Raw genomic sequence first — 23,212 nt, 5'->3', positions numbered from 1 at the left:
CTGGCTCCACACAGACTCTTCCTCCTACATAGAGGGACAGAGTTAATTACTGTTCAAAGGAGCCAAAGGAGAGGCACTGTCAAGGGCCGCCTTGATCCTGAAGCCATAGGCTCTTTTAGACAGTTTGGGCTCCTGCTACCAAGACTTTTGAAAACAGGGAGCAAAGGTGATTTGCTGCTTTCTGAGAATGTGGCGGCAGCTGATGCTGTTGCTTGTAGCAGCCCAGGCTTCAGAGGGAGCCTATCATGGTCAAGCCTGTCCATGCCCATCTGAGCACTGAGTTATTTTGTGAGTAATGGCTCAGAGTGGGGAAGGGAAAACTCCTTCCCTCACTAACACATCGCCTGATCCAGGTGGGAGCAGCAGCCACTGTTAGTGGCAGTTTCCGAATTAGGAAGAGCAAAAGTCAGATTTGGAGGCGCTGGGCTCAAACTCTATGAGGAGTGTAGGTGACCTTCTCGCTTCTCCAGTTAATCCTTGATTCTCTGTGAAATGTTCAGCAACAGGAGGTGAAGGTTCGTTGCAATATGTAGCAGCTGGTGATAGAGTCTGACAACACCAGGACTGACAAAACCAGCAAACCACACTGGAGAGTTCCTGAAGACAGCTCGGGCGTGCACAGGGGAATGTCCAAATAGGCAAGAGGAACTCTCCAGAATGATCTGCTCTCCTTGTTGTCAAGAGGGGTGTCTGATGAGCCCAGATAGGATTCAGGATCTGGTGTCCAAACCTCTCTCCAGTACATTCTGTACTGTGGGTGTCTCCTTGGCCAGCCAGGGAAGGCTGCTGATCTCTCCTGTTCGGGTCACCACCGTCTGTGAAGGTCATGGAGCTGCCCATGAGTCTTCTGGTCCAGCCTCTAATGAATTATTTCATCCCGTCCCAACCAGATTAATCTCATGAACTCAGGAACATCTCATGATAGACAGGAATGGCCTGTAAACATGCGTAGCTGTGATACTCATTTAGGGGAAATGCTGGTGAATAGGGAGTAGTGGATCTGACTTTCACTGGGACAAAATAGGACTGAAGCTGGGCAACATGGGGTCTGGCTCAATTTGTGAGTCATGTCTATATGGCACTCAACTGGGCTGAACAGATAGAGAAGGTCCTGGTACATCCGAGTCTCCAAGTGCTCCAAGGATTAAAGCATGGGGACTTGGTCGCAAGGCAGAGAGTCCTGCAGGACCCCAGCATGGATTCATTTCCTGGACAATCCCACGTGGCATGTGGGGTTGATCTGCCTTTCTTAATCATAAACAGGAGTTACTGCAAACAGAAAGCAAGGTGAGTGGCACTGCTCACCAGCTGTGCAAGGCTTGGGGCTTGAAATGGACATGGCATGATCAGACTTGCAAGTGCCCAAAGCTGATTTGAGCTGAGCTTGGTGAAAGCTGAGCTGGCACTTGACTGGAGCTTGGACCCCACACTTGATGGGCATCACCTTATGGGATCATGCAGCAGCACTTGGAGGGGACACAATAGCATGAGACACATGGGGGTCTTTCTCCAGCACCCAAAGCCACAACAGCAAAACAGGTTTCCTAGGGTATATCGTGGCTTTTCTAGTGTGCTAACACACAGAGCTCATGGGGCATATGCTCACCCATTTGTAATAGATGCAAAAATCTTTTTGTACATCCTTCTTGCTATAATTCACATTGGTACAGACAGTTACTACAGCAGTACCTCTAGACTCTACCTGACTGTGCCAGACCTACACAAATGTATTAGGAGAGTCGGTCCTTGTTCCAGAGAGCTTATTTACAACCAATTTGAAAATTGTGATATGGAGATAGAAGCCAGAAACTCCGTCCAGATATGGATTCTCCATTAACTCTTTTTACTGCGGTAGAAAGAATGAAGGATGTATTTGTTATTCAGGCAAGTAGAAGTATCTCAGTCACAGAGTCACTGCTCCTTTGCAGCTCTGTGTTTGTGTGTAAACATGTTCTCTTTGTGTATTTCTTTTTGTGGTTCAGGTTCAAACACAAAATATGCAGGAAAACTGTGCAAATAACACCAAGACTCCTTCCAGTCAAACTTGTCTAAATGTTTCTTCACACCAGCAGACCAGTTCTGCCTTGCAAACGGTGAGGCAGTCTTTGCAACTGACTTCTATATGTGAAACCTTGCCCCCATCTCTGCCTCCGGACATGGTCTGGTTTCCCAGTTGGTGTTAGATGTACATGATGCAGGTTCTGGATTGGGAGGATGCCATGACAAAAGGCTAACAAGGTATGATCTGTCCTCATTAACAGTAAGGGATGGATGGTCAGGGTGAATGAGTGAGTGGCCAAGTACCCATGGCACAAGGGTTATGGCTAGACAGGTTGGCCTGTCCACATTTGCCCATCTCCACATTTGCATAGGAAACTGGCTGTCATGCAGTCAATTAAAGTCATCCAAGCAGCTGCCTGGTAAATAGATAGAGTGTGAAGACACGCTGATGCCAAACACTCCTCCCTGGAGTCATGAAGAGGGTCTTGGAGCCAGGAGCTTGGCTAGGCGCTGGCCTTCCCTGCTACATTGGCCAGAAGACCCTGTGTGCCGATGGAGGAGTGCACTTCCAGTTTTTTGAGATGTTGCTGTGTGCAGCGTGGGAGAACAGACCTGCCCTGCTGCCTCTCCCAGAGTGGGACACAGGCGTGGGAAGGACTGTCTGGGCATAGCACCTGTGGGAGGGTGGGCTCTGTTGTGGACCCCCACCCAAATGCAATCTGTAACGGTGGAAACAGCAATTCTGGGCTCTGAGGGGCAGCAGAAGAGGCATCACCTGAGCTATGTGCAACAGTGGCAGCAGACTCAGGCAGCACCTCTCCCTGTTGATCCTTCCTACCCATCCTCCTGTAAGAGTCAAAGCAAAAGCAGTCTGGTAGGACTTACAGTTCTCAGCACAGAGCAAAGAGTCCGGGAGCCACCACAAGTGGCCCTGTGCTCCTGTCTCCTATCGTGCTGCTGCATAAGCAGTACCAAAGTGAGTCTGGGCCTCCTGCTTCCCAGCCTTTCCTCAGACAGTCCCCCTTGGCTCCCCTTTTTTTGTCCCAGACTCCTTTTTTTTCACCCGTGGCCATGTGGGGTGCTTAAAATGGGAGCTGAGCCAAAAGTTGCCCTGCTGTGAAGGTCCTTGCCTGTCTGAGGCTAGCCCAAGGCAGAGCTCAGAGCAGGGACCCATCCCACAGTAGAGAGGCAGCCAGTGTTGAGCTGTTGCAAGTGCAATGGATGATACCAATTCTCTGGGATCTCTGCAGTCCTCTCACCATCAAGCTATCCCACAAACGTGCTGGCAGGTTGGTTGGAGAGCAGCTATGGCAGGGATATACAAAACATTTTTCAAAGGGCCCTCATTTGCTCTCCAATAATGATCTGAAAAAGATGCTTCATTAAAATACATTTTATTAAAGGGGAGGAGGGTGTGAGTAAGGATTGGACTGGAGCAGGGTAGCGGGAGAGATAACTATAATGCAAGAAAGTGGCCCGTGGCACATTTTAGTTAATCATTTATGGAAACCATGAAATGATACTGTAAAAATGCTGGAGAGGGACTACAACAGCCAATTTTGTGGCAATTTCTATACACAACCATTGACTGATGCTCCAGTGACTCATTCACATGGCATTTTCCCAGATCTGATAATATCCTGGACTCTGAGCAACTCTCCTACCTATGCAGTCTTTTTTTTTTTTTTCTTTTCAAACATATTTCATGCACCTTTGTGCATAACGTAACATTGCTGTGTGTGTAACTGCCTATTCTAGATCTCTATCCACTGTTTCTATCCTTTGCTTACGTTTGCCTTGGCTTATGATCCTATCAGGTGCTGAAAGCTAAGCAGGACTGATCTGGCAGGACGGCTCAGCACTTGAAAGGGAAAACTCTGATTAAAGCTGAGTGCTACAGCAAGTGGTGACAGCATCTGGGGAGGGATGCACTCCTTTCAGACAGACAGCTGGTTGGGTGGGACACTGGGCATGGGAGCACCATCTTTGTTATATATTTGTGGTCATCCAAGTCAAACGCCAGCTGACACTGTAGGACTCTTCCACAGAATCTGTGGTTTTCTTCCAGGTTGCAGGTTGTCAGCAGGCAAGGAGAAATTCACAGGCATCGGGGCTACTTTCACCAAAGGATAGATCTTAATTCCAAGAAATAGATGGGTATTGAGTTAGCTAATATAGACATGTATACAGAATACTTTAGACTTTGACCCTGGGTTACAGATTAGGGTCAGTTTGTTGAGAACTTAAAGGTGATTATGATTTATTAACCTCCATTTCCCTGTGTTGATTGATGTTGTTATCCCGTTAGCAAGTGTGAATCAACAAATGCAAATTCTGAACATGTTTTTTTCCTCGGTGCTGACAACCTAGAACAAAACATGTTTTTGTCACTGCTAGCTCAGATCTCACTCTGTGCAGATGCTGATCAGGGCAGGATGTCTTCCATCAGGTCGTTGCCTACGGGTACAAGGCATTCGTGATGGATTATTTTGGCGGTGCTTCCAAACAAGTCAGAGTCCAAAAAACATGGGGTAATTGTACAACAGAAATAACAACTAATCAGAACTTATCCAAAGCTTTTGAACAAACACAGGCTTTGAGAGTCTAGCTGCAGTCCAATAAAATTGTTATGAAGGTAGGCATCCCTCTTCCCCCATACCACCCTGTGGCCACCTACAAGAAACACGCTGTATCCCACAAAATTTTTTGTCGTAAGATTTCCCCTTGGCTTCTTCTAAGGTGGTTGCTGGTGTTGGCTTGAAAGAGTTCTTGTGAGTTCAGAGGATTTTGTTCACATTTCCAGGCACCACTAACATAAGGGAATGGGTGGCTAGATGGGACATGGCAAACCCCATGGAACTTGCAAGGGAGTGAGATCCTGCTCTGACACTCCTTTTCGCCAGACCACAGCTCCCACATGGACCAGGGACCAGACTGATCAGGAGGGAGGAAGGTATGAGCCCTCACCCTGGGCACAGAGGAGGGAGCCTGGTGGGGGTCCTGCAATGCTCCCATGGCTCTCCACTGCTTTTGCTCCCCCAGGCCCTTGCTGAAAGTGTTGTGTGGGTGGTGCTGCATCCAAAGCTGCCATCTCATGGAGCTGTGTAGAAGAGAAAGTGCAGGAGGGGAGATGGTGCCTGTGCAGGGGAGGAGGCAGGCGAGTGGTTAGCAGTCTCTCTGCTCTGTTAGCTTGCTTTCTCCCGTGAAGCACTGTACAAACAGTAGAGGCAATAAAATATGAGATGAACAAGACAAAGTCAGTTATTTACTGCCCTAAAGCAGGGCACAATTGTTCCCCATGGCGAGTTTTCAAGTGCCTTTTGCTTCTAGTCTGCTTTTAAATGACGCATATGATGTGGCTTCCTCCAGCTCCTGGGGGGAAGGAGAAGGGAGACTCTACCATGGTGCAATAGATCTCCCTCTTCTAAAGCTTTTACTGCATCTAAAATGCCATTGAATTGCTGCACAGCTGTAGGCATTACAGTAAGTACTCTGGTGAGCTGAGGGAGCTGTTCTGCCGGCTTGACCTGCTGTGTGTGTGTGCTCCTACTTGGTCTCCTGACTGCTGGCCTCACCAGTGGTGAAGTGGAAGCTGAATCATGTATGTCCTTGGCTGTCCTGGGACTGGGAGAAGTCACTATCTACATTGCACAGAGGAGGAGACAGCAATGAGGAGATGGATAGCTTAGGATGACCCAGGAGTGTATAGCACTTCCAGCACTAGGCTGGGGCAGGTGTTTTAGCAAAGGTCACACAGCATACTGTGAGCAGTTGCAAATGTCTCCTCTTCCTACCCTAAGCTGCTTCTGAACCAGGTGTCTTGGTCATCCCCTGGGGATGGGGAACTGGGCTGGGAGGAGGAGGAGATGCTTAGGACTGGTGAGCAGTAGAGCTGGGGATATATTTTGAGTATTCTCATGTCATCTCAGGACAGCTGAGCAATTCAAGAACATGCTAGTAAAGGCTGCTAGTCTTTTGTTCCTGTGACTGGAGTGGTGGGCATCCTATCCCATTGGGCATCACAGTCACCCAGGCAGTGGTCACTGAGACAGGTTGCACCCACGGAGGAGATCCTAGGTGTGATGGGAGAAGAGGGTGTAAACAGAATTACTGTATATCCGGAGAACTATTTTACAATCTCCAACAATTCACAGCTCTAGAACCAGTTGTGATAGAGGGGTGTCCATGTTTAATAGCCATTGGTAGATTTTTAAGTTCATGAATTTGTACAGTCATCTTTAGATCCCTTTTTAGCACCAGACTTCTGGAGATGCAATACATACACCAGTGCATGAAAAGCAGTTTGAGTTTATTGTTAGGATGAGCAGTCAAAGCCATATGAGCAAAGCAACATATTTCCCAGTAGACTCTATGGATTAGACTGACTGCTCCTGTATGTGAGACCTCCAGCCAGGCACTTGCTGTGCTTAATGCTGCAGTTTGACACATGCATGAACATTTCAGGTGCAAAAATTGATATCTACAGCTTCACAGACCTGTTGTGAGTTGTGTATATGTTGGTCTTGTGGCACAGCCTGGAGGCTGTGCTGTGATCAGAGGCCCATCACATCAGGTCCTGTGCAAATACACCCTGAGGTGGTTCCAGAGAGCTCTAACTGGTTCACGACGTGAGTGCGGGACAGACCCTCTGCCATTCTCATGAGATTATAAATTGATATTTTGACCCCAAGGAGGTTCCTAAGAAGTCAAAATTGGGAAGGTGGTATACAACAGTTACTTCTTCACTAGGAAATAGCTGATATGGATGTGTGTGTTTGTGTAAAAACAAACACAGGGACAATAAAGATCAGTGACAACATTTAGTATTTGCCATGCGTTAGGAACATCTGCACTGCCAGTAATGGTTGATATGTGGTGCTCTGTGCTTAAGGAAATAGACTGCATGTCGGTGCTCTGCTTAATGTGGGCCAATTTGTGAAGCTGCCACTTCTGTCATGCAGGACTTGTGCTGGGAAACTACGTGAGCAAGGAAAACTGACTCTTGTTCAGGTGACACCAACAGATGGATTTGCAGCTTCTATGGGTTTCTCTGGATCAGGGACTTTTCACGTAGTAACTGATAGGATGGGAATGACCAGAGAGCCATCCAGATCCACCACACCTGGTCCCTCTTTCCTTTCTCCCAAAACAGCACAAGAGGCCAAAGAGGCTGGGGGAGCATGAGGGTGATGAGGTCTAGCCGATGCTGGAAAAAACCTCCACCCCCACTGAAATGCCTGTGGGGCTTCTTGGGGCCCCAGAAGAGGCTGGGCAGCATCTGAGGGGATTTGTGCACGTGTCTGCAAGGAATCTGTGGCATCTTCTCCCTGCCGTGATAGCAGGAGCTTATCAGGGGTTTCTTTCGGATGCCTTCACGTCCGCGCCAGCAGCAGCCCTCTGGGCTGGGGTGTGTTGCCTCTGAGAAAGCCAACCCAGCCGCCTACACCCTGGCCTTTCCCTCCCCTGTGGAGAGAGCAAGGATAAATCCCACACGGCAGGCATTGCTCACCACCAGATGTGATATGGGAGAACATGGTCATGTGGCTGACAGCTGGGGTTTGGGTAATTCACTGATTATGCATATGGACAATGATTAGTGTCACCAGCTGGTTCCTCACCCCACAAAATAATCTGTATCACAGCTAGCAGTGAAGATGGTCTGCTTATGGGTTTAGCATCATCTCTTGAAGGATTTACAGGTTTATGTGAGTGGCATGTATGGATGCAGCCCACCCTTAAACATCTGGTGGCTGCAAAGGAGGACTGTGTTGGCTATTGGTTCAGCCTTACTCCATCAGCACAGAGGGAACAGGCATGGCTGTGTTCCTGTTGTCAGCCCCTGCTCTGGTTTCGCTCTTTGGGACTGTTAACACAGTCTTGTGCCTTTTTGGTGCTGCTTAGGGGGATGCTGGATGAGTGGGTCCTGCAGACTGTCCTGGACTGGAGTGCCTGGGGGAGGGATGAGGCAGAGGAGACAGCATGAGATGAAGTACGAGAGGTTTTGTTAGTGGCACCATTTGTAAGAGCAAACTCATTGGATCCTGAAGGGAGGACACAGCCATGCTGTGCTGTCTCTGGGGTACAGCAGGGGCAGGGAAACATTCAGATCAGTGTGCTGGCTCCACCAGGCTCTGCAACCTCAGGGCCTCATCCAGCTCACCCAGTGTCTCCCCCCCGCCCAGAGGCTGCAGCTTTTCCCCTTTAATCTTTCCTTTCAGAGCACGGTTGTTCACACTCCTCCAGGAGAAAGCCTGGCTCCTCTTATCTCCAGGGTGACGATGTCCCCGTGAGCCCTGTGGTTTGCCCAGCTTTCGCCTTATCTGTGGATTGAAAACAGACCTCAGCATGTGGCTCAAAGCTTGGCGGGAGCATTTGCACACACAGAGCCTGCTGCTCTCTCCCTGGGTCTGGGGGGGCCCCGCAGCAGAGTCCCAGTGCAGGCAGGGGGATGCTCCCCCCCACAGGAGTGCTGTGTGCCCTGCACTCTGTTGCCCAATAATGGGGCCAGTGCCACCCCAGATGACCCCTTTCTGGACAGCCCTGCTCTCCCCTTAATGACCAATAAAAGCCATCTAATTCCCCTCCTGCTGACACCACCGCTTCATGGATTACCTCTGGCTGAGCAAGCTTTAGCAGTCTGGAGCGGGGAGGCACTGTGCCCCTGGGCAGCAAAGCAGAGGGCTGCAGACCGGAGCAGGATCCCACTGTCGTGCCACAACATCCCTCCGTTGGTCTCTCCAGCTCCCACTTCTGTCCGGCATGGTAAGACCTAGCCCAATTTCACTGGAAAGGAGCATGTGCAGGTGATGCGCCTTTGTCCACCTTCAGGGCAAAGGGCCGATGCTGTGCAGGGTCAGCTGAAATCTCACCTGGGATCCTGGGAATGGGGAGTTGGGTGACAGTATGGAGAGCAAAGCCATCTGCTGAGAGACAAATATCTGGGGTGTCTGCGACTTCCTCAGTGACTGTCATCCACAAAGGAGAGGAGGAGATTGACCACGAGTGTTACATGCGAGACCATGGGGTGCGGGTGCTCTAGGGTACGTCAAGTGGGGTCTGTCCTGGAATGCTAAGGTCATACCAGCGCTGCACTGGTCTCTCTGATCTGGCCTTGCTTTCCAAAGGGGCCTGGAGATGTCTTGGTGACATGTTCATTTGGTCTGATGGAGGAGCAAGCTGTCCTCATCCACAGTGAGGAGCTCCTCTGCTGTGCTGTCTGCTCATGCTTGTCTCAGCCTCTAGGGAGAAGTTAATGCTCCACCAGCAGGGCTGAAGCTAATGGAGTGGCAATGTTCCAGCTGTTGATTAGCACAATTAAGTGATAAATGAGCTCCTGGGTGCAGAGGAAACATGTGCACTGTCAAACTGAGTTAGAGAAGTTATTCCTTGCAGAAGCATGACTGCTCTGGAGTCCCTGGGTGCTCGTCCTTCCAAAGGCTGCTCTAGCAGGACCCAGGGGCGGTTGTTCCCCTGTCTCTTCAGTACCATGGGTATCAACACCAGCACAGTTAGTGGGCCTTTACAGGGCCAAAATTTTCCTCTCCAAACTGAGGCCTTTATTACTAGTGTTGAAAGCACACCTTCCTTAGGGAAGAAAATGGGTTTATGTTAGCAGATAGTTGCTTAATGTGCAGTGGAAAACATGATAAAATCATTGGAGGGGCAATGTTGACTGAGATTTCAACCTGTGAGCAAGTCAAGGTAAACATCAGGAGACCGCGCAGTGCTAAGTGTGAGCAGCTAACCCTCTTCTAACAAACCTTATAGGAAAACTTTATGGGATAGCACCTGTAGGAAATAAGTTAACTCATGACTGTGATGGGCTAATGCTGGCACATGAACAAATGACTTTGAGAATTTGGCTGAAAATTAGAAGAAAGTCTCTAATTTCCAGAGCAGCAAGTTCTGTTAACAGGCTTCCAGCAGGAGGAGTTGAGGCAAAAAGCACTTACCCCTAAAATGGAGACTGGCCAGGTCATGAAAGGGAAGATGTGGCGTGGCTGCCTGTGTTAGTAGGGGACTGTATTTGGTGACCCCAGAGACCCTCGTCAGCCCTGCAGGTAAGTGAAACTATGCAAGTACGAACAGTTCATGTTGGGCAACTGGCAGATCTTTGTGCTCCAGCCCTTGGCTGACTCACATGGTTGTTTATGCTCACTCAAGATCACCACATCTGGATGCAGGGAGGAAGGGCAGTCCAGCTCACCTGGCAGTAGATACCTCCACGTGGGTGTGCGTGCTGGAGCCGATCACTCCACATCTCTGGTGCAGACACTGGAGGGAAACTGCCAGCATCCAGCGTGACTCACAGGTCTGGCCTCAGATGCTTATTTCAGGTGTGGATGAACTGCCCTTTGGAGCTGCCTGTTTTTCTCCGCTGATTATAAAGTAGACGGTGACAGGCACAGGCTCACAGATTTGGGTTTGTGTGCTGTCAGAACAGACGTGCTCTGCCGTACAGCACCTATAGACAGGTGTGTTTTTGTTGTTTTTACACGCCTTGAACACTGGTAGATCATTTTTCTTTAACATCTAAAAATGCCCAGAGGAACCCTAAAACTAAAGGGTTCTCACGATTTCAGCAGCCAACAGAGGAACCCTTCTGAACACTTTTAAAGGGAGAAATTAATGTCTTAGTGCCATCTTGTGGAATGACCTGTGTGAAAGGACAAGCAGTGGCAAGAGGCACATCCAGTGATCCATGATGCCATCCCAGAAACATGCTGGAGTTTTAGGGAATTTGGTGGTAATATCAGGGATTATGCTGACAATATTATCACCAAACCAAAGTTTTATATTGCAAACTGGGATTGCCCTTTGCCCTGAGAAGTCTGCAAGTCCATGGGAGCCTGGTGTTCCCAGAAGTACCTGTCCATTTTTCGGCCCAAATTAGAATATGAAGATGCCTATAGTTAGTGCTTGAATGCAGGAGACAAAGGCTTTCAGAGACACAGCAGTTTTCCTGTTTGCCCACATGGGAGGAATCCATTTGGAAGGCTCCCTGAGATCTAGGAGTGAAAAACAAAGTTGTAGGTCTACATGTGGAGAATACTGACCCACTCACACCTTATCCATCTGGGAAAGGCTGTGAGATTGCCCATACACGCTGATGCCAGGACCTCAGCTTTACATGTCAGCTGGAAATTACCATGTGCAGAAGAAATTTGAGGCTCTTGTCACCACCCTGACCTGGTGCTCCAGGGCCCGTGTTTGTGTGTTCCACCAATAAACATCTGTATGGCAGTGACTGAAGTGACCTGGAAAGATTTATTGGCCACTTTTTCTGTGCCACAGCATGGCTCACAGACTCATAGGACAAAAAACCTTCCCACCTAGAAATATGCTGTAGGAACACCCTTGCCAGCAGTGTGATTATCATCTGTCATAATTAGATGATTCTTAGTATCAGAGATAGACTAGTAAATTACTGCATATTTAGCCAGGCATTCACTGAGGTCAATAGCTAATCTGGAGGAGGGTTTACCCCAGTCCATAAAACCCTTCCCTGACACAAGACAGACAATCATCTGTGGAGCAGAGAGAAGTGGCTTCCCAGGTTCTTCCATATAGCTGCTCAACGTCCTGTGGGTGAAAGAAAAGCTCATGAACTTTTGCAACGCAGTAGTGCAGAGGGAGGTAACACTGAGGGCAGTGTGAATGGAGTGCTGTGTCCCTGTCAGAGCAGCTGCTGGTAACCCCTCAGAGCTGTGCACCGTGTCCCCTCCAGAGCCACACTGAGAAGCTGCAGCAGGTTGAGAGGATGGCAAAGAAAACCAGCAAAGAACCAGGCAAGGCTCACAGAAAAAGGTCTTGAGCATTCAGTGGATTTAAGTTTTTCAGTGAATAAGCAAAGGTATTGAAACCTTTTCACAGTGGAGAGGTAAGAGCACCTGGTGAGCAGGAAGATAAGCAGAGGGAATCAGGAGATGGAGGAGGAATCAGGACAGTGAGGGCTCTACTCTGGTAGCCAGATGAGATTGAAGGTCTCTGGGGACCATTGCTGAGAGTGGTCTCTGCTTGCTCACAGGAGAGGACAGATCAGGGGGTGGCAGAGAGGCTCTCCACTAGTGTGATGGGAGCTGTGGACACAGGTGCATTCAGCAAGAACAAATATCCAACCTGAAGCAGTGCTCAAGGCATTGTGCTCTTGCCAGCTGCAGACAGCGGTGCACACCAGCTCCAGGCAAAGCATCCTCACCACAGGCTGGGCATCCAAACAGTTCTGCAAAGCACAGGCAAATGGTCCTAATCCCACCTGTTAAAAAAAAAAAAAAAAAGACACCAAATCACCAGCCAGTGGGTTACAATGCAGAGCAGAGCCAAAATTCCTGTTCGGTTCCTGTGGAAAATGTTATGATGAAAGACAGGCTTTAGGAACACACCAAGGCTATTTACAGCTCCACAGCTCTGGAGGTAAGCTCCCAGGCAGAGGCACAGCATTTGGAATGCCCCAGTAGCAGAAATATTGCATTCTTACCATACAGTTTTAAAAGGATGGCAAGTGTGTGTGTGAAGACTTTGAAAGTAGCTGGTAGTTATTGGCTTGTTCATCGTTAACCAAATGAATGAAGGTGTCTGGGGGTGAAGGGAGGGTGCCAGGTTTCAAAGGGTAACTTAGCTCAGCGCAATGAAGTGTGCTGTCACAACAGGAGCTCCCGTGGCTGCAGGCTGGAGCCAGAGAGCAAAATGCTGGAGAAGATTCAGAAGGCGCTCACGATTCGTAGCGGCACCATCAGGGAGCTGCTGGCAGAAGCACTGGGGATGTTCATCCTCATGGTAAGAAGGCGATGGCCCAGATGTGCGTGTCCGTGCATGTGTGTGCGTGTGTGTGTGCAGGGTGGGTGAGAGGGTAAGCATTTGCAGCAGCAATTTGTAAGGTCAGTGATTTCCCACCACATCCTTGGAGTTGCTCAGCAGCTGGTTATTACTTCTCACCCCTCTGCTTTGGTGGGGCAGCAGCTTCCCATCAGGTAGACCATCTGGTCTTCTTTCTCCTTCTGGAGGAGAAAAAGCAATCTGGGGGAGCTGGAGTATTCAGCTGGGAGAGGATGAAGCATGTGGGGATGAGCTGCTGTTTCAGTTCTCTTCTAGGAGAAAAATGAGGAAGGGTCTGGGAATGAAACGAAAGAGCAGTGTCTGGTCAGATGGGGCAATGCAATGCTTGTGCCACCCCCCCCCCCCCCCGAAAGATCCCATGCAGTGAACTGAGGCTTTTCTTCCTGCTGTGCCAGAGGCGATGGTGTGCTTAGGGGGTTCTGCACAGGTTTGGGGAGCAGACCCTGACTCCTCTGTGAAATGAGAACAGTATTCACCTATCTTCCTCTTGGGGTTGCCAGGGTAATGGACACCTGTGAAACTCTCTGGAGCCACAACCCATCATTAGGAAACATAATTACCGGGCGTAAAGCATGCCAGAATTACACGTTTGGTTGTCTTATGCTGGCAAATGAAGAGTGCTTATCCAAATCATACAGAAACTCCCACCTTGCCTGAGGGACCTGTTTCACGCAGAAAAAGCGAAGTGGTTTTGAGGTCTGGGGCTGCTTTGGAGATGTTTGGAGAGAGGGTGAGGAAAGCCTTGCAGTCAGAATTGATCCCTGGTGGAGGTGAGGTGCCCACCAAGACCAGAGGCTTCGTGTGTTGGACCAACATAGCAAAATGAGATCCTCCTTCTGAAAAGGTCCAGTAGCTGTCTGTGCCAGCTTACTACACCTGGGCTTAGCCTGGTCTGAGACACTTTGGTCTGGGCAGAGGCTGGCATGGAGGGTCTGGGGATAACCCAAATAACTTGTACTTGGAGATTTGCACAGGAGGAATATAAGGTTTGTGTAAGCATGGAGACTTTTTGACACAGGTCTCTGTACAGATAAAGGTGCTTGCTTTCAAGGGGCAACAACTGCATGCGCAAAGGATGTTTGCTTTTTATCACATCTTACTGCACATCCATCTCCTTGAAGTTCACTCCTACTACACAGGTAGTTTTGCATGCATTGGAAGTCAGAGTACAGACATCTGTGATTCAGCAGGAACCTAGCAAACTATTTTCCTTTTCCAACCCCTTTGGTTTTTGGTGGTGGAAGTTCCCAGGTGATAAAGTTTAGGGGTGTCCTGTCAGGGCTGTCTCTGAGAAGCAGGCTGAGGAGGAGACTTGCCCCTGCACTCTGACAGTCCAAGGCACATTTTGTAGCCTGAGGTTCATGTTGGCTCTTCCCTCACTGATCCTCGCAAGGGAATAGAGTAGGAGGAGGGACACTGCACATGGACCCCCCATCAAGGGCTGGCAACAAACAGCATCCAGCATCTGAATGTAGCATCCAGCGTCCCACTCTTCGACAGCCCTCAGTGCAGCCAGGAATGTGCTGGATGCCCTTCCAGGATGCCTGGATGGCTGTTATTTGGATGATAGCACTCAGCCCAGAGCCTCTCGCTTTAATGAACAGGCAATGTTCATAAAGGAGGGAACCAGGCAGCGGGACTAAACAGCACAAGGAGTAGGGAGGTAGGGGGGAAAAAAAGGGTATTTTGGGACTGTAATAATAGAGGAAGAGACCAGAGGCTTGGTTCTGTGCTGAAAAATAGATTCTGTGGCCTGTCTTGTGTTTTTTTCGGGATACTGGTGTTCAGCTGCAACTGCCATGTCTCCTGCCCCACACCCCTCTCTCTGCACCTGTGCACGGTCCTGCAAAACCTGTGCCTTATGCATTAGGCTTCTCTTGGCTGTGGCTTTGGAAAAGCCAGAGATAAGTAGGCAGAGTTTCTGTAAAGGCTTTGCAGATGCTGGGGGACATCCCAAATACTGCTTTTTGGGGTTTTTTTCTGAGGCATGCTGAGAAAGGCTCACACCGTGGAGGCTGTAGCTCTGTGCAGAGCACAGAGTGTGGTCTGTATATTTGCGAGAGATAAGAACAGTGTCTCTGGGGAACAGGGGATTTTGGTGATGTCTGAAAGGCAAGAGGGAGAGCAGACGCATGAGATAAAATTTGGATCCAGGCAGAGCAGCCAGAAAAGATCACAGTCAAAACAGAACATGCCAGAACAGAAGTTCAGATGCTGGAGAACATACTGACTTTTTTGTCTTGGAGGGACAAGCCACCCTGGATAAACATAGTGCAGTCCAAGGAACAGGATGCACTCTCCAAGCCCTAAGTAGTTTGTGAGCAAGAAAACTTTTGTCCTTCTCCAGATTTCAGTGTAAGAGCTGTGCAAAGAACTGATTCTTCCATCCTCTGACCACATTAACAAAATGAAATAGAATTTACTTTCAGGCCAGAGCAATTTCTCGAATAAGTCTTTTCCTGCTGGAGAGTGTTTACTTTTCTTTTTAATTTTCTTTCCCAGTTCCCCTTTAGTCACTAAAAAAATATTGAAACTTTGGCTGTTTTCAAACTGAAAGTATATGTGTTGAATGGAAAAGTCAAACAAGAATTTCCTTCCTTGTTTTTCACTGGAATAAGTTACCAAAATTAGAGTTGAGTTTGGCAAATAGTTGTGTGCTGCCCAAACTATGCTTTTAGTCAATAAATTGCACACCAGGAAAAGAAAGACAGCAGGAATTTGCCCACCCTCCTTCCATCCACCTTGGGCGCCGTCTCTGGGTGGTCTGCAGTGATGCTCCCCTGGCTCATGTCCCTGGTTTCAGGCACAGACGCCCTTATCATGGCTGCGTGAGAGATCCCTCTTGAGCCCCAGATCTTGGTGTGGGTGTTTAGGTTTTGTGTCCCCATACCCAACCATGACTAGAGTACCTGGTTTGGTGTAATGGGCACCAGTGAGGAGCAGCCCAGGTACCGCTTCAATTTTTGCATGGCAGGGTAATTCTTTATTCATCTCCTGACCATGGGCACCTTAGAGTCTTCCCGTCTTTGGGAGTTTGTTAGTATTGCAGAAAAAGTAGCAGAGAAGCTCAGTCCACCACAGCAATAACACTGCTTTTAATACTCCTTTCTCTCCTTTTTTTATGCACTAGGTCTTCGGCTTGTCTTCTGTGGCACAAGTGGTATTAGGAAGAGGAGACTTTGGGCAGCATCTGAGCATCAATTTGGGATTTGGCATTGGTGTTACCTTGGGCATCCATGCGGCCGGAGGAATCTCTGGTGAGCAGGACACTCAAGCATGGGACATCTCTATGTCCCATAAAGGCCACATGCATCGGGGGCAACAGCAGTGGGCTGCAGAGGGGTGGGTGATGGCATGGCAAGGCAGAGCAGTGACCTCACCAGAAAAAAAGGCAGTCCTAGTGTCCCCCAGCAAGAGGACCAGAGGAGGTCTAGTGACCGTAACCAGGGTCAGCCTTGTGACCCAGTGATCACAGCCAAATCTGCAGGGAGGAGGCAGGTCTGAGGCCAAGCCAAGGAGTCATGATGGCATGAGGTGGTCAGAAGAAGCAGGGGACCAGACAGGCACAACATACCTACAGCATGCTGACCCCAAAAGTGTGTCCTGAGCTGAGACAGGGGCAAGCAGGACCAGAGCAGTGGAGGTTCGGCCATCCCCTCCTGTTGTGGTCAGCGGAGCCAGGTTTCAGCAGTGCCTACATTAAATGCCATCATGGCCCAAGGAGAAAAAGAGCTCTGAAAACTTGCTGCTGATATGACCCACGGGAAAGTAAATAATTTATTGCAAAGGAGAGCTTACTGCTGATGTTGCAACAAGGAATGGTATGCAAATTTTCTCCTTATCATCCACACCCATGCGCACACACCCCACGTGAACTCAGGAGGTGGTGTTTCAGGGCCATGGGCTGGTATCTCTCACATGACAGAGCATTACCTTTGCCTTGTGCAATTTCTGCATTCATTTGCACCAAGAGAAGAGATTAAGGGCTCTAGTGAGCAGAAAATTAAAGCAAGTCCTTGCTCTTGAACTGTTGGAGCAGAGAGATGTCCAAGGCTGGGGCAGGCTTGGAAAGAAAAATTTTTCTGTGTACGCAGTCAGCTGTTGGTGTCCCTGTCCTTGTGGAGCTGGTGGAGACATCCTGGGGAAAGTGGGATGAGGAAACTAGGTCCCTGCAGTCCCAGGTGACTGTTTGAGATGGAGCTGATCTGCTGAGGGCTGGGAGGTGGGAGAAGGGCTCTCAGCTCAGCCAGCAACAGTCTGGTTCCAGAGCCAGCTTCACAGCTTCCTGGCATTGTAATTTGGCTTCATTTGTGTCACAAGATGCTTCTTGTGATCTCTGAAATGGCTGGTTGTATGCAGAAGATCAGAGGATCAAACAAAAAGGGATTTCCTCCTATTTCAGTCATGGTTGTGGGACTGTAGCAGGCAGTACATGCACTTTCACTTCATTCTGTCCTGCACTTTGATGAGATGATGTGTGTCTGCATCTTACCCCTTCCTGAGTCTGGAGTAGGAGATAGCCACTAGGGTTGGAACATTTATTGAACCCCAAAGTTTACACCTACTAGGCTGGAAGAGCAAATATTTCCTTTGGACTCGTGGGGAGATGAGTCCTGATGAACAAATGTGGTTTGCACCAAGGGCACCAAACCTGGTTCCACTTAGTCCTTCTCCAAAAGCGCCATTGTGATACCAACCTCCTCCATAAAAAGTGTCCCCTCAAAACAGGGAAAACTGGTCTTGCGCTGCCTGAAATCCACATACTAAGTGATGTAAGGAAATGCAGTCCAAGATTACAAACTGTGCAAGGGAAGGACAGAGTCTGCTCCACACTGGTGGGAGCAGCTGTGGCCTGGGCATGATTGACCTTCTCAATGCAGTGACATCTCAGAGCTAATAATCTGAGTCTCTGCTGACAGCCCTGCGGAGATTTGCTTTGCAGACATGATGATATAGGACATTAGGGGTTGATTTTGCAGTTGGCTTCCCCAGCATCTTGTGCCTTGACTGCCAGATGGGAAAAGGGCCCGCAGCTCCCATCAGCTGGGGTGCTCATCTCTGCCAGGATGAGGCCCTCCTTGTTTATCAGATGTTTTCAGAAGGCCTTTCGATTGTTTGGGATAAGATTTACCTCCTCTGCTTGTAGCCATATAAAAGGTGGCTGATGAGTCTAAGTTCTGGGCTCCCTTTAAAGCTGAATAGAGAGAAACCCATGCCATGCCCAGAAAGGTTTCTCACACAGGTGGGATGACCCATTCTGGAGGCAACCTGTGGTCTACAGAGTTTTTAGAAGACTAAAGCTAGGAGCTCTCTGCCCTGCATTATTCGCCTGCCCAGGGAAAACAGGTCATTTTTGAGTCTGTGCAGGAGGGAGACCCTGCCCTCAGAGAGTCTTGGTGCTGTGGACCAAGGTCTGGATGGTTACCGTGGGGGCTCAAACCAGCTGCACCAGGGCTGAGGCCACTCTCGTTTGCTGTGGTTTTGCAGGAGCTCACCTGAATGCTGCCATCACCCTCACGCACTGCCTTTTAGGAAACCTGCCCTGGAGAAAGCTCCCAGCTTATCTGATCGGCCAGTTCCTGGGCTCCTTCACGGCAGCAGCCACCGTCTTTGGCCTCTACTATGGTATGGTTGTGTCTTTTATCACGTGGGTTGCTGTGGGCACCAGTTTCAGCCTTAACTCACAGATTGTCAAAAATATTTCCTTTTACGGTAGCCGGCATGATGTCTGGGTGAGGAGGATGAGCTCCTGGCTTGTGGGACAGACCTTCATAGCTTAAGGCCAGAGCAGGGCCCAGATGTTTCTGGGAAGGATCTGCAGTTCCTGGAGAGCACAGGTCCTTTTGCTCAGGGCATTCCCACTGCCAAAACCTGTCCTCAACTCAAGGCCAGTAGCTACATTTTGTTAGCATTTGGTTTCCAGGGTCTGCAAGGGCTTGAGTCAGATGGACTACCATGTGTTAGGTACAGCTGGAGCTCTGGGGGACTCTGCTGTGTGGAAAACAGGACAGCAGTCACCTGTGGTTTTGAGTTCTGAGCAAAGGACCCACCACCCATTGGCTCCAGCATGTCTCAGCCTCTGAGGGGCAGAGGGATGGAGGGCTCCAGTGCAGCCAGCCTGTCCCAGGCTCCTGGAGCAGGGACAGGGAGCTGGTAGGGATAAGGAAGCAACTGCAGACCAAAGTCTGCGGGTAACAGATATGGGTGAGATCGTGCCCTGCGAGGGGTGTGTCACCTCCATCATATCTCCCATTGCCTCTCTTCCCCTTGGTGTCCATGCTGGCTACCCTGGGTGGACTTGCGTACCTGCCATGTAGGATGAACTCTGTGCTAACTCCCATAATTACCATTTCTCCTAGATGCTCTGTATGACTACACCAAGGGGAACTTTACAGTGACGGGACCAACTGCCACGGCGTCGATCTTCTCTACTTATCCCGCTCCCTATGTATCCTTGCTGGGGGGCTTCTTCACAGAGGTCAGTGGGGACTGCTGTGGTGTGCTAGGAGAAGGCAGGTGCCTGACAAGCAGGATCCACCTTGGTGGTGGAGCAAGCCTAAAAGATAAAGCCTGCAGGCTGCTTTGCAGCTTGGTCTGAGCACCCTCCAAACACCTTCTCTGCAGGCAGCCCAGGCAATGGGAGGTGAGAAGCTGACCTATATCAGGAACTATGTCCTTTGGGCTCTGGGCAGTTCCCTGAACTGTTCTTCCCCTTTTTGGATCCTACACCTGCTCCACATTCCCGCGCAGCTCTGCTGGCTGCCCCTCATGGGCGCAGAGGGCCTGGGACTGTCCATGAACACAGCCTGTCTGGATTGAACTCTAGCATTTGAACAGTCCAATTTAGACTGTGTACAGTTCATTCCCAGCATACAAAATGATGTTCAGGTGCCCAGAAATAGGAAGGGGATGCTTCAGGGGACGTGAAGCACTGGGACACTGGAGAAGGAAGATTCACTTCCAATTCAAATCTGAGGAAGCCTGTGCTTTTGTCTCTGAGCTGGCAAAACTCTTGCCTAGGCATGATGAGGAGGACAGTGAGAGCTGGGGATCCTACAGGTGTGGACCTGATCACTCAGCCTTCAGTGTCCTTGCTGCACAAGAAAGCAAATGACAGTGACAGTGTGTTGCCAAGCACTGCAGAGTTTCTGCTTTTGCTGGCATCTCTGTGAGCTGTCCAAGGCTCTCCAGCTGCATTTTCTGAGGCAGAAAGAGACAGAAGTCATCACCCCTATTCAAACCACAGTTCTGATGTCTTGGGCACTGCAGATCTACAAATGCCAGCTACATACTGTCACAGACAGGAGATTCAGTTTCCCAGATGAGAATCTGGTATCTCTTTTTATTCCTGAAAGGGCTAATGCAACAGGCTATATAAAACATCACTCCCTCTAGGGATTATCAGATTTGTCTCGTGAGCAGTTTGTTACAGCTCTGCCTCTGTTAGATGAAATGTACTTAAAATGTGGCCCTAACGTAAAAGGTGGAGGGAAAGGACAGTGCTGAGAAGTTCATGTCCATCCTAGAGCATTTTTGGTGATGAGGTGGAGATGTTTTTGCTGGGAAATGAGTCAAGAATTTTCTGCAGTCCACCTATGAGGAGGGGATAACATTGGCGTCCTCCCTGACTTGATCAGGCCATGATTCCCACCTGCTCTTCCATTCTGGGAAGTCTCTTCCTCTCTGCTGAGCAGGATCCTTCTACCTTCCCCATTCTCTGTCCCGACCTGTTGTCCCTTTCCTGCTCCTGCAGTTTATGGCGACGGTGATGCTGCTCTTGGGCATTCTGATCATCCACGATGAGAAAAACAACGGAGCCCTGAAAGGCACGCAGGCCCTACTCACGGGTATTCTCGTCCTGGGCATTGGCCTGGGAATGGGGATGAACACAGGCTATGCCATAAACCCCTCTCGGGACTTGCCCCCCAGGATCTTCACGGCAATTGCTGGCTGGGGAATGGATGTCTTCACGTGAGTGACCCATTTTGCTTTTACACTGCTCAGCTTGCAAGGAGAGGAGATAAGCCCAAGATAAAATGGTCATGAGGCCTTTTTCTTTGGACTAAGTGATGGTATCGAAGCAGAGTGTGTTCTCCATTCTCAGAGAGCAAGAGTTGTGCAGAGAGAAGCCCCATGCTTTATGCACACAAAATTCGGGGTACACTAATTCTCCAGGATTGGATTAATCTTGACCTTCAGATACCTCAATCTGGGCACCAAATAGGCTGTTAGCTGGAGATCTAGCTCATTATTGCAGGGACTGGAGAGCCAGAGAGAGATTCAGCTTGCCTGAAAGCAGGTACTTACAGCTGGATTGCTGAATAGCTCTCCTAAATTTAGATGTCTGAATCTGGAGATGAAACCCTGCCTTCCCCTATCTAGTGAGATGGTGCTGTACTATGGCTTTTCCCACAGTGAGGGCATTAGCAGTGTCTCCTGTCCCAGCTGCCCATTTTCATTAAATTGCCAGAAAATGTCTTTGAGAGCTTGGTATAAAAGGTGCAGATGTTATTGGAAACGGGGAGGGAAAAGGTGTGTCCGTGTCTAACAGTCATACTCATCAGGATCACACAGACTATTTCTGTAGGAGAACAAGAAACCTGCAGACAGTGCAGAGCCACTTTCCCAGGCTGATGGGGAAAATGACCCTCCCTCCAGCAATTATGCTGGTGGATTGAGAATTTGCCTAAGCTGGTTGTAGGGCCCAGTACATGAAGTGGGACTAGACACCTCTGCTCGCACAGCTCACTCCTGCCCCAGCAGACTCAGCTCACCTCACCCTGTGCCACGCTGGTGGCAGGGCAGCGGTTTGTCTGGCTCACCAGCTGCCTCTTCTGTGTTTCATTTTAGGGCTGGACATCACTGGTGGTGGGTCCCACTCACAGCTCCAATTCTGGGAAGTCTTGCTGGTGTTTTAATCCACAAACTCTTCATCGATTTTCACAACCAGCCTGTCCCAGAAAGTGGAAATGAGAAAGGACAGCCAGTGATGGAGACTTCTACGCTGTGATGGCCGCATGCTCTGGGGAAAGGGCCTGACAGCAAAGCCTATGTGAACGTATGGACTGACAACCAAAGGGTAACCAAGTGGAAAAGGGCAAGTGCAATGGTGCTGCCGGAGCACACCGTTTCTCCACCCTGCAGGTGGAGAAATGAGGCACTAGTCTTCAATAAACCTACTCTGCTTATCCAGACAAACTGGGTCTGTGAGACACTGGGCAGACCCCAGTAGGGCTAGACCTTTCTGTGACTGAAAGAAATTATTCAATCTCCCTGTGTAAAAATCTACAAAAAAACCCCACCCACCAAACCATCACATTCTGGAGAAAAGCAAAGCAGAGCTGCAAGACTCCAGATACCTGTATGTTCATAGAAATCAGGATACAGGATCCAACAGTGGCAGAAACAACTTAATTAACTTAATTAAAGAAATTTTGATCTGGAATATTCTTTGCGAAGAGGTAGATACTACACTGATGGATCAAGGACTGAGGCTTGCTTCCATTTGCTAAACTGCCACCCTGACAAACACCTAGTGTGGCATAGCATAGAGAAGAGAAGAGCAAGGACAGTCTGAAATAGAAACCTGAACCTGATAATATTTTTTTTTCCCTCATGCTTGGTTTTGTTTTTTGCTTTTTGAGTTGAACACTAAAATTAGTAAACTAAACTACAGGGTCTCCTGAATCCTAGCACTGCTCTGCTGGAACACGTTGGCATCATGGAACCATGTGTGTTACTGACAAGCTAGACTTTAACTACCACTACATGAAAGGATTCAGACAACTTCTGTGGCAGCATTCCCAAACACTCAAACAAAAAAATCCGCAAAACCCAAACCCTTTTCTCCACTCTGAATGCATTAGAAATGTGGGAAGAGGCTGCCCTGCTCCTGCAGGAATTCTGCCACCTCCATCTGAATGAGGAAGTGGGCCTACAACAGCTTTACAAGTTTGAGGTATCATCGGATTAAAAGTAAAACAGTATCAGAAGCTGCCTGTTCCCAGGGGGGTGACAACAGTCTTAGCTTTTCTAGAAAGCACTTAAGCAAATATGGTATATATGTCAAGCACGTGACTGCAGCCACACAGCCGGGTACCATGAACACACAACACAGGGATCTCAAAGAGTAGGAAGTGACAGAATATCACTACTGCACAGAATTCCAGTAAATGGCATTTACTGGCTTTAATGATCATTCACATCTCATTATTAAAAGGATTACTATGGTGTGGGGTGGTAGATTCTGCCATCTCTGCTTCCTCATTATTGCTGACCTTACATTAGTAGAGCAGCTACAACAGATTTTCAGCCAGTGCAAGATGCACATCGGCTTAAGAGGGCTGAAGAACATTAGAGGATTTTCTCTCGTTTG

The 23,212-nt window shown here is 49.0% G+C and overlaps 1 protein-coding gene across 1 annotated transcript; it reads left to right on the top strand.

The window, feature by feature from the left end:
* The first annotated feature begins 12,687 nt into the window (after nucleotides 1–12,687).
* On the top strand, nucleotides 12,688–22,140 carry LOC142026792 (aquaporin-7-like). Its single transcript, XM_075020134.1, has 6 exons — nucleotides 12,688–12,777; nucleotides 15,968–16,094; nucleotides 18,325–18,462; nucleotides 19,197–19,315; nucleotides 20,591–20,808; nucleotides 21,688–22,140. Exons 1-6 carry the CDS (start codon nucleotides 12,688–12,690, stop codon nucleotides 21,845–21,847), a joined length of 852 nt encoding a protein of 283 aa, XP_074876235.1. The 3' UTR covers nucleotides 21,848–22,140.
* The last annotated feature ends 1,072 nt before the right edge of the window (nucleotides 22,141–23,212 follow it).

This window comes from Buteo buteo, chromosome Z (assembly GCF_964188355.1).
Source record: "Buteo buteo chromosome Z, bButBut1.hap1.1, whole genome shotgun sequence".
NCBI lineage: Eukaryota > Metazoa > Chordata > Aves > Accipitriformes > Accipitridae > Buteo > Buteo buteo.
Note: the sequence above shows the minus strand (reverse complement) of the source record. Positions and strands in the feature narration are given on the sequence as shown.

What these genes read in the sequence shown, in the direction of transcription:
- LOC142026792 (XM_075020134.1), top strand. Translation starts at nt 12,688, where the DNA reads ATGCTGGAGAAGATTCAGAAGGCGCTCACGATTCGTAGCGGCACCATC. An exon ending in TGCGGCCGGAGGAATCTCTG is followed by an intron (nt 16,095 to 18,324) that starts GTGAGCAGGACA and finishes GTGGTTTTGCAG; the next exon opens with GAGCTCACCTGAATGCTGCC. An exon ending in CGTCTTTGGCCTCTACTATG is followed by an intron (nt 18,463 to 19,196) that starts GTATGGTTGTGT and finishes CATTTCTCCTAG; the next exon opens with ATGCTCTGTATGACTACACC.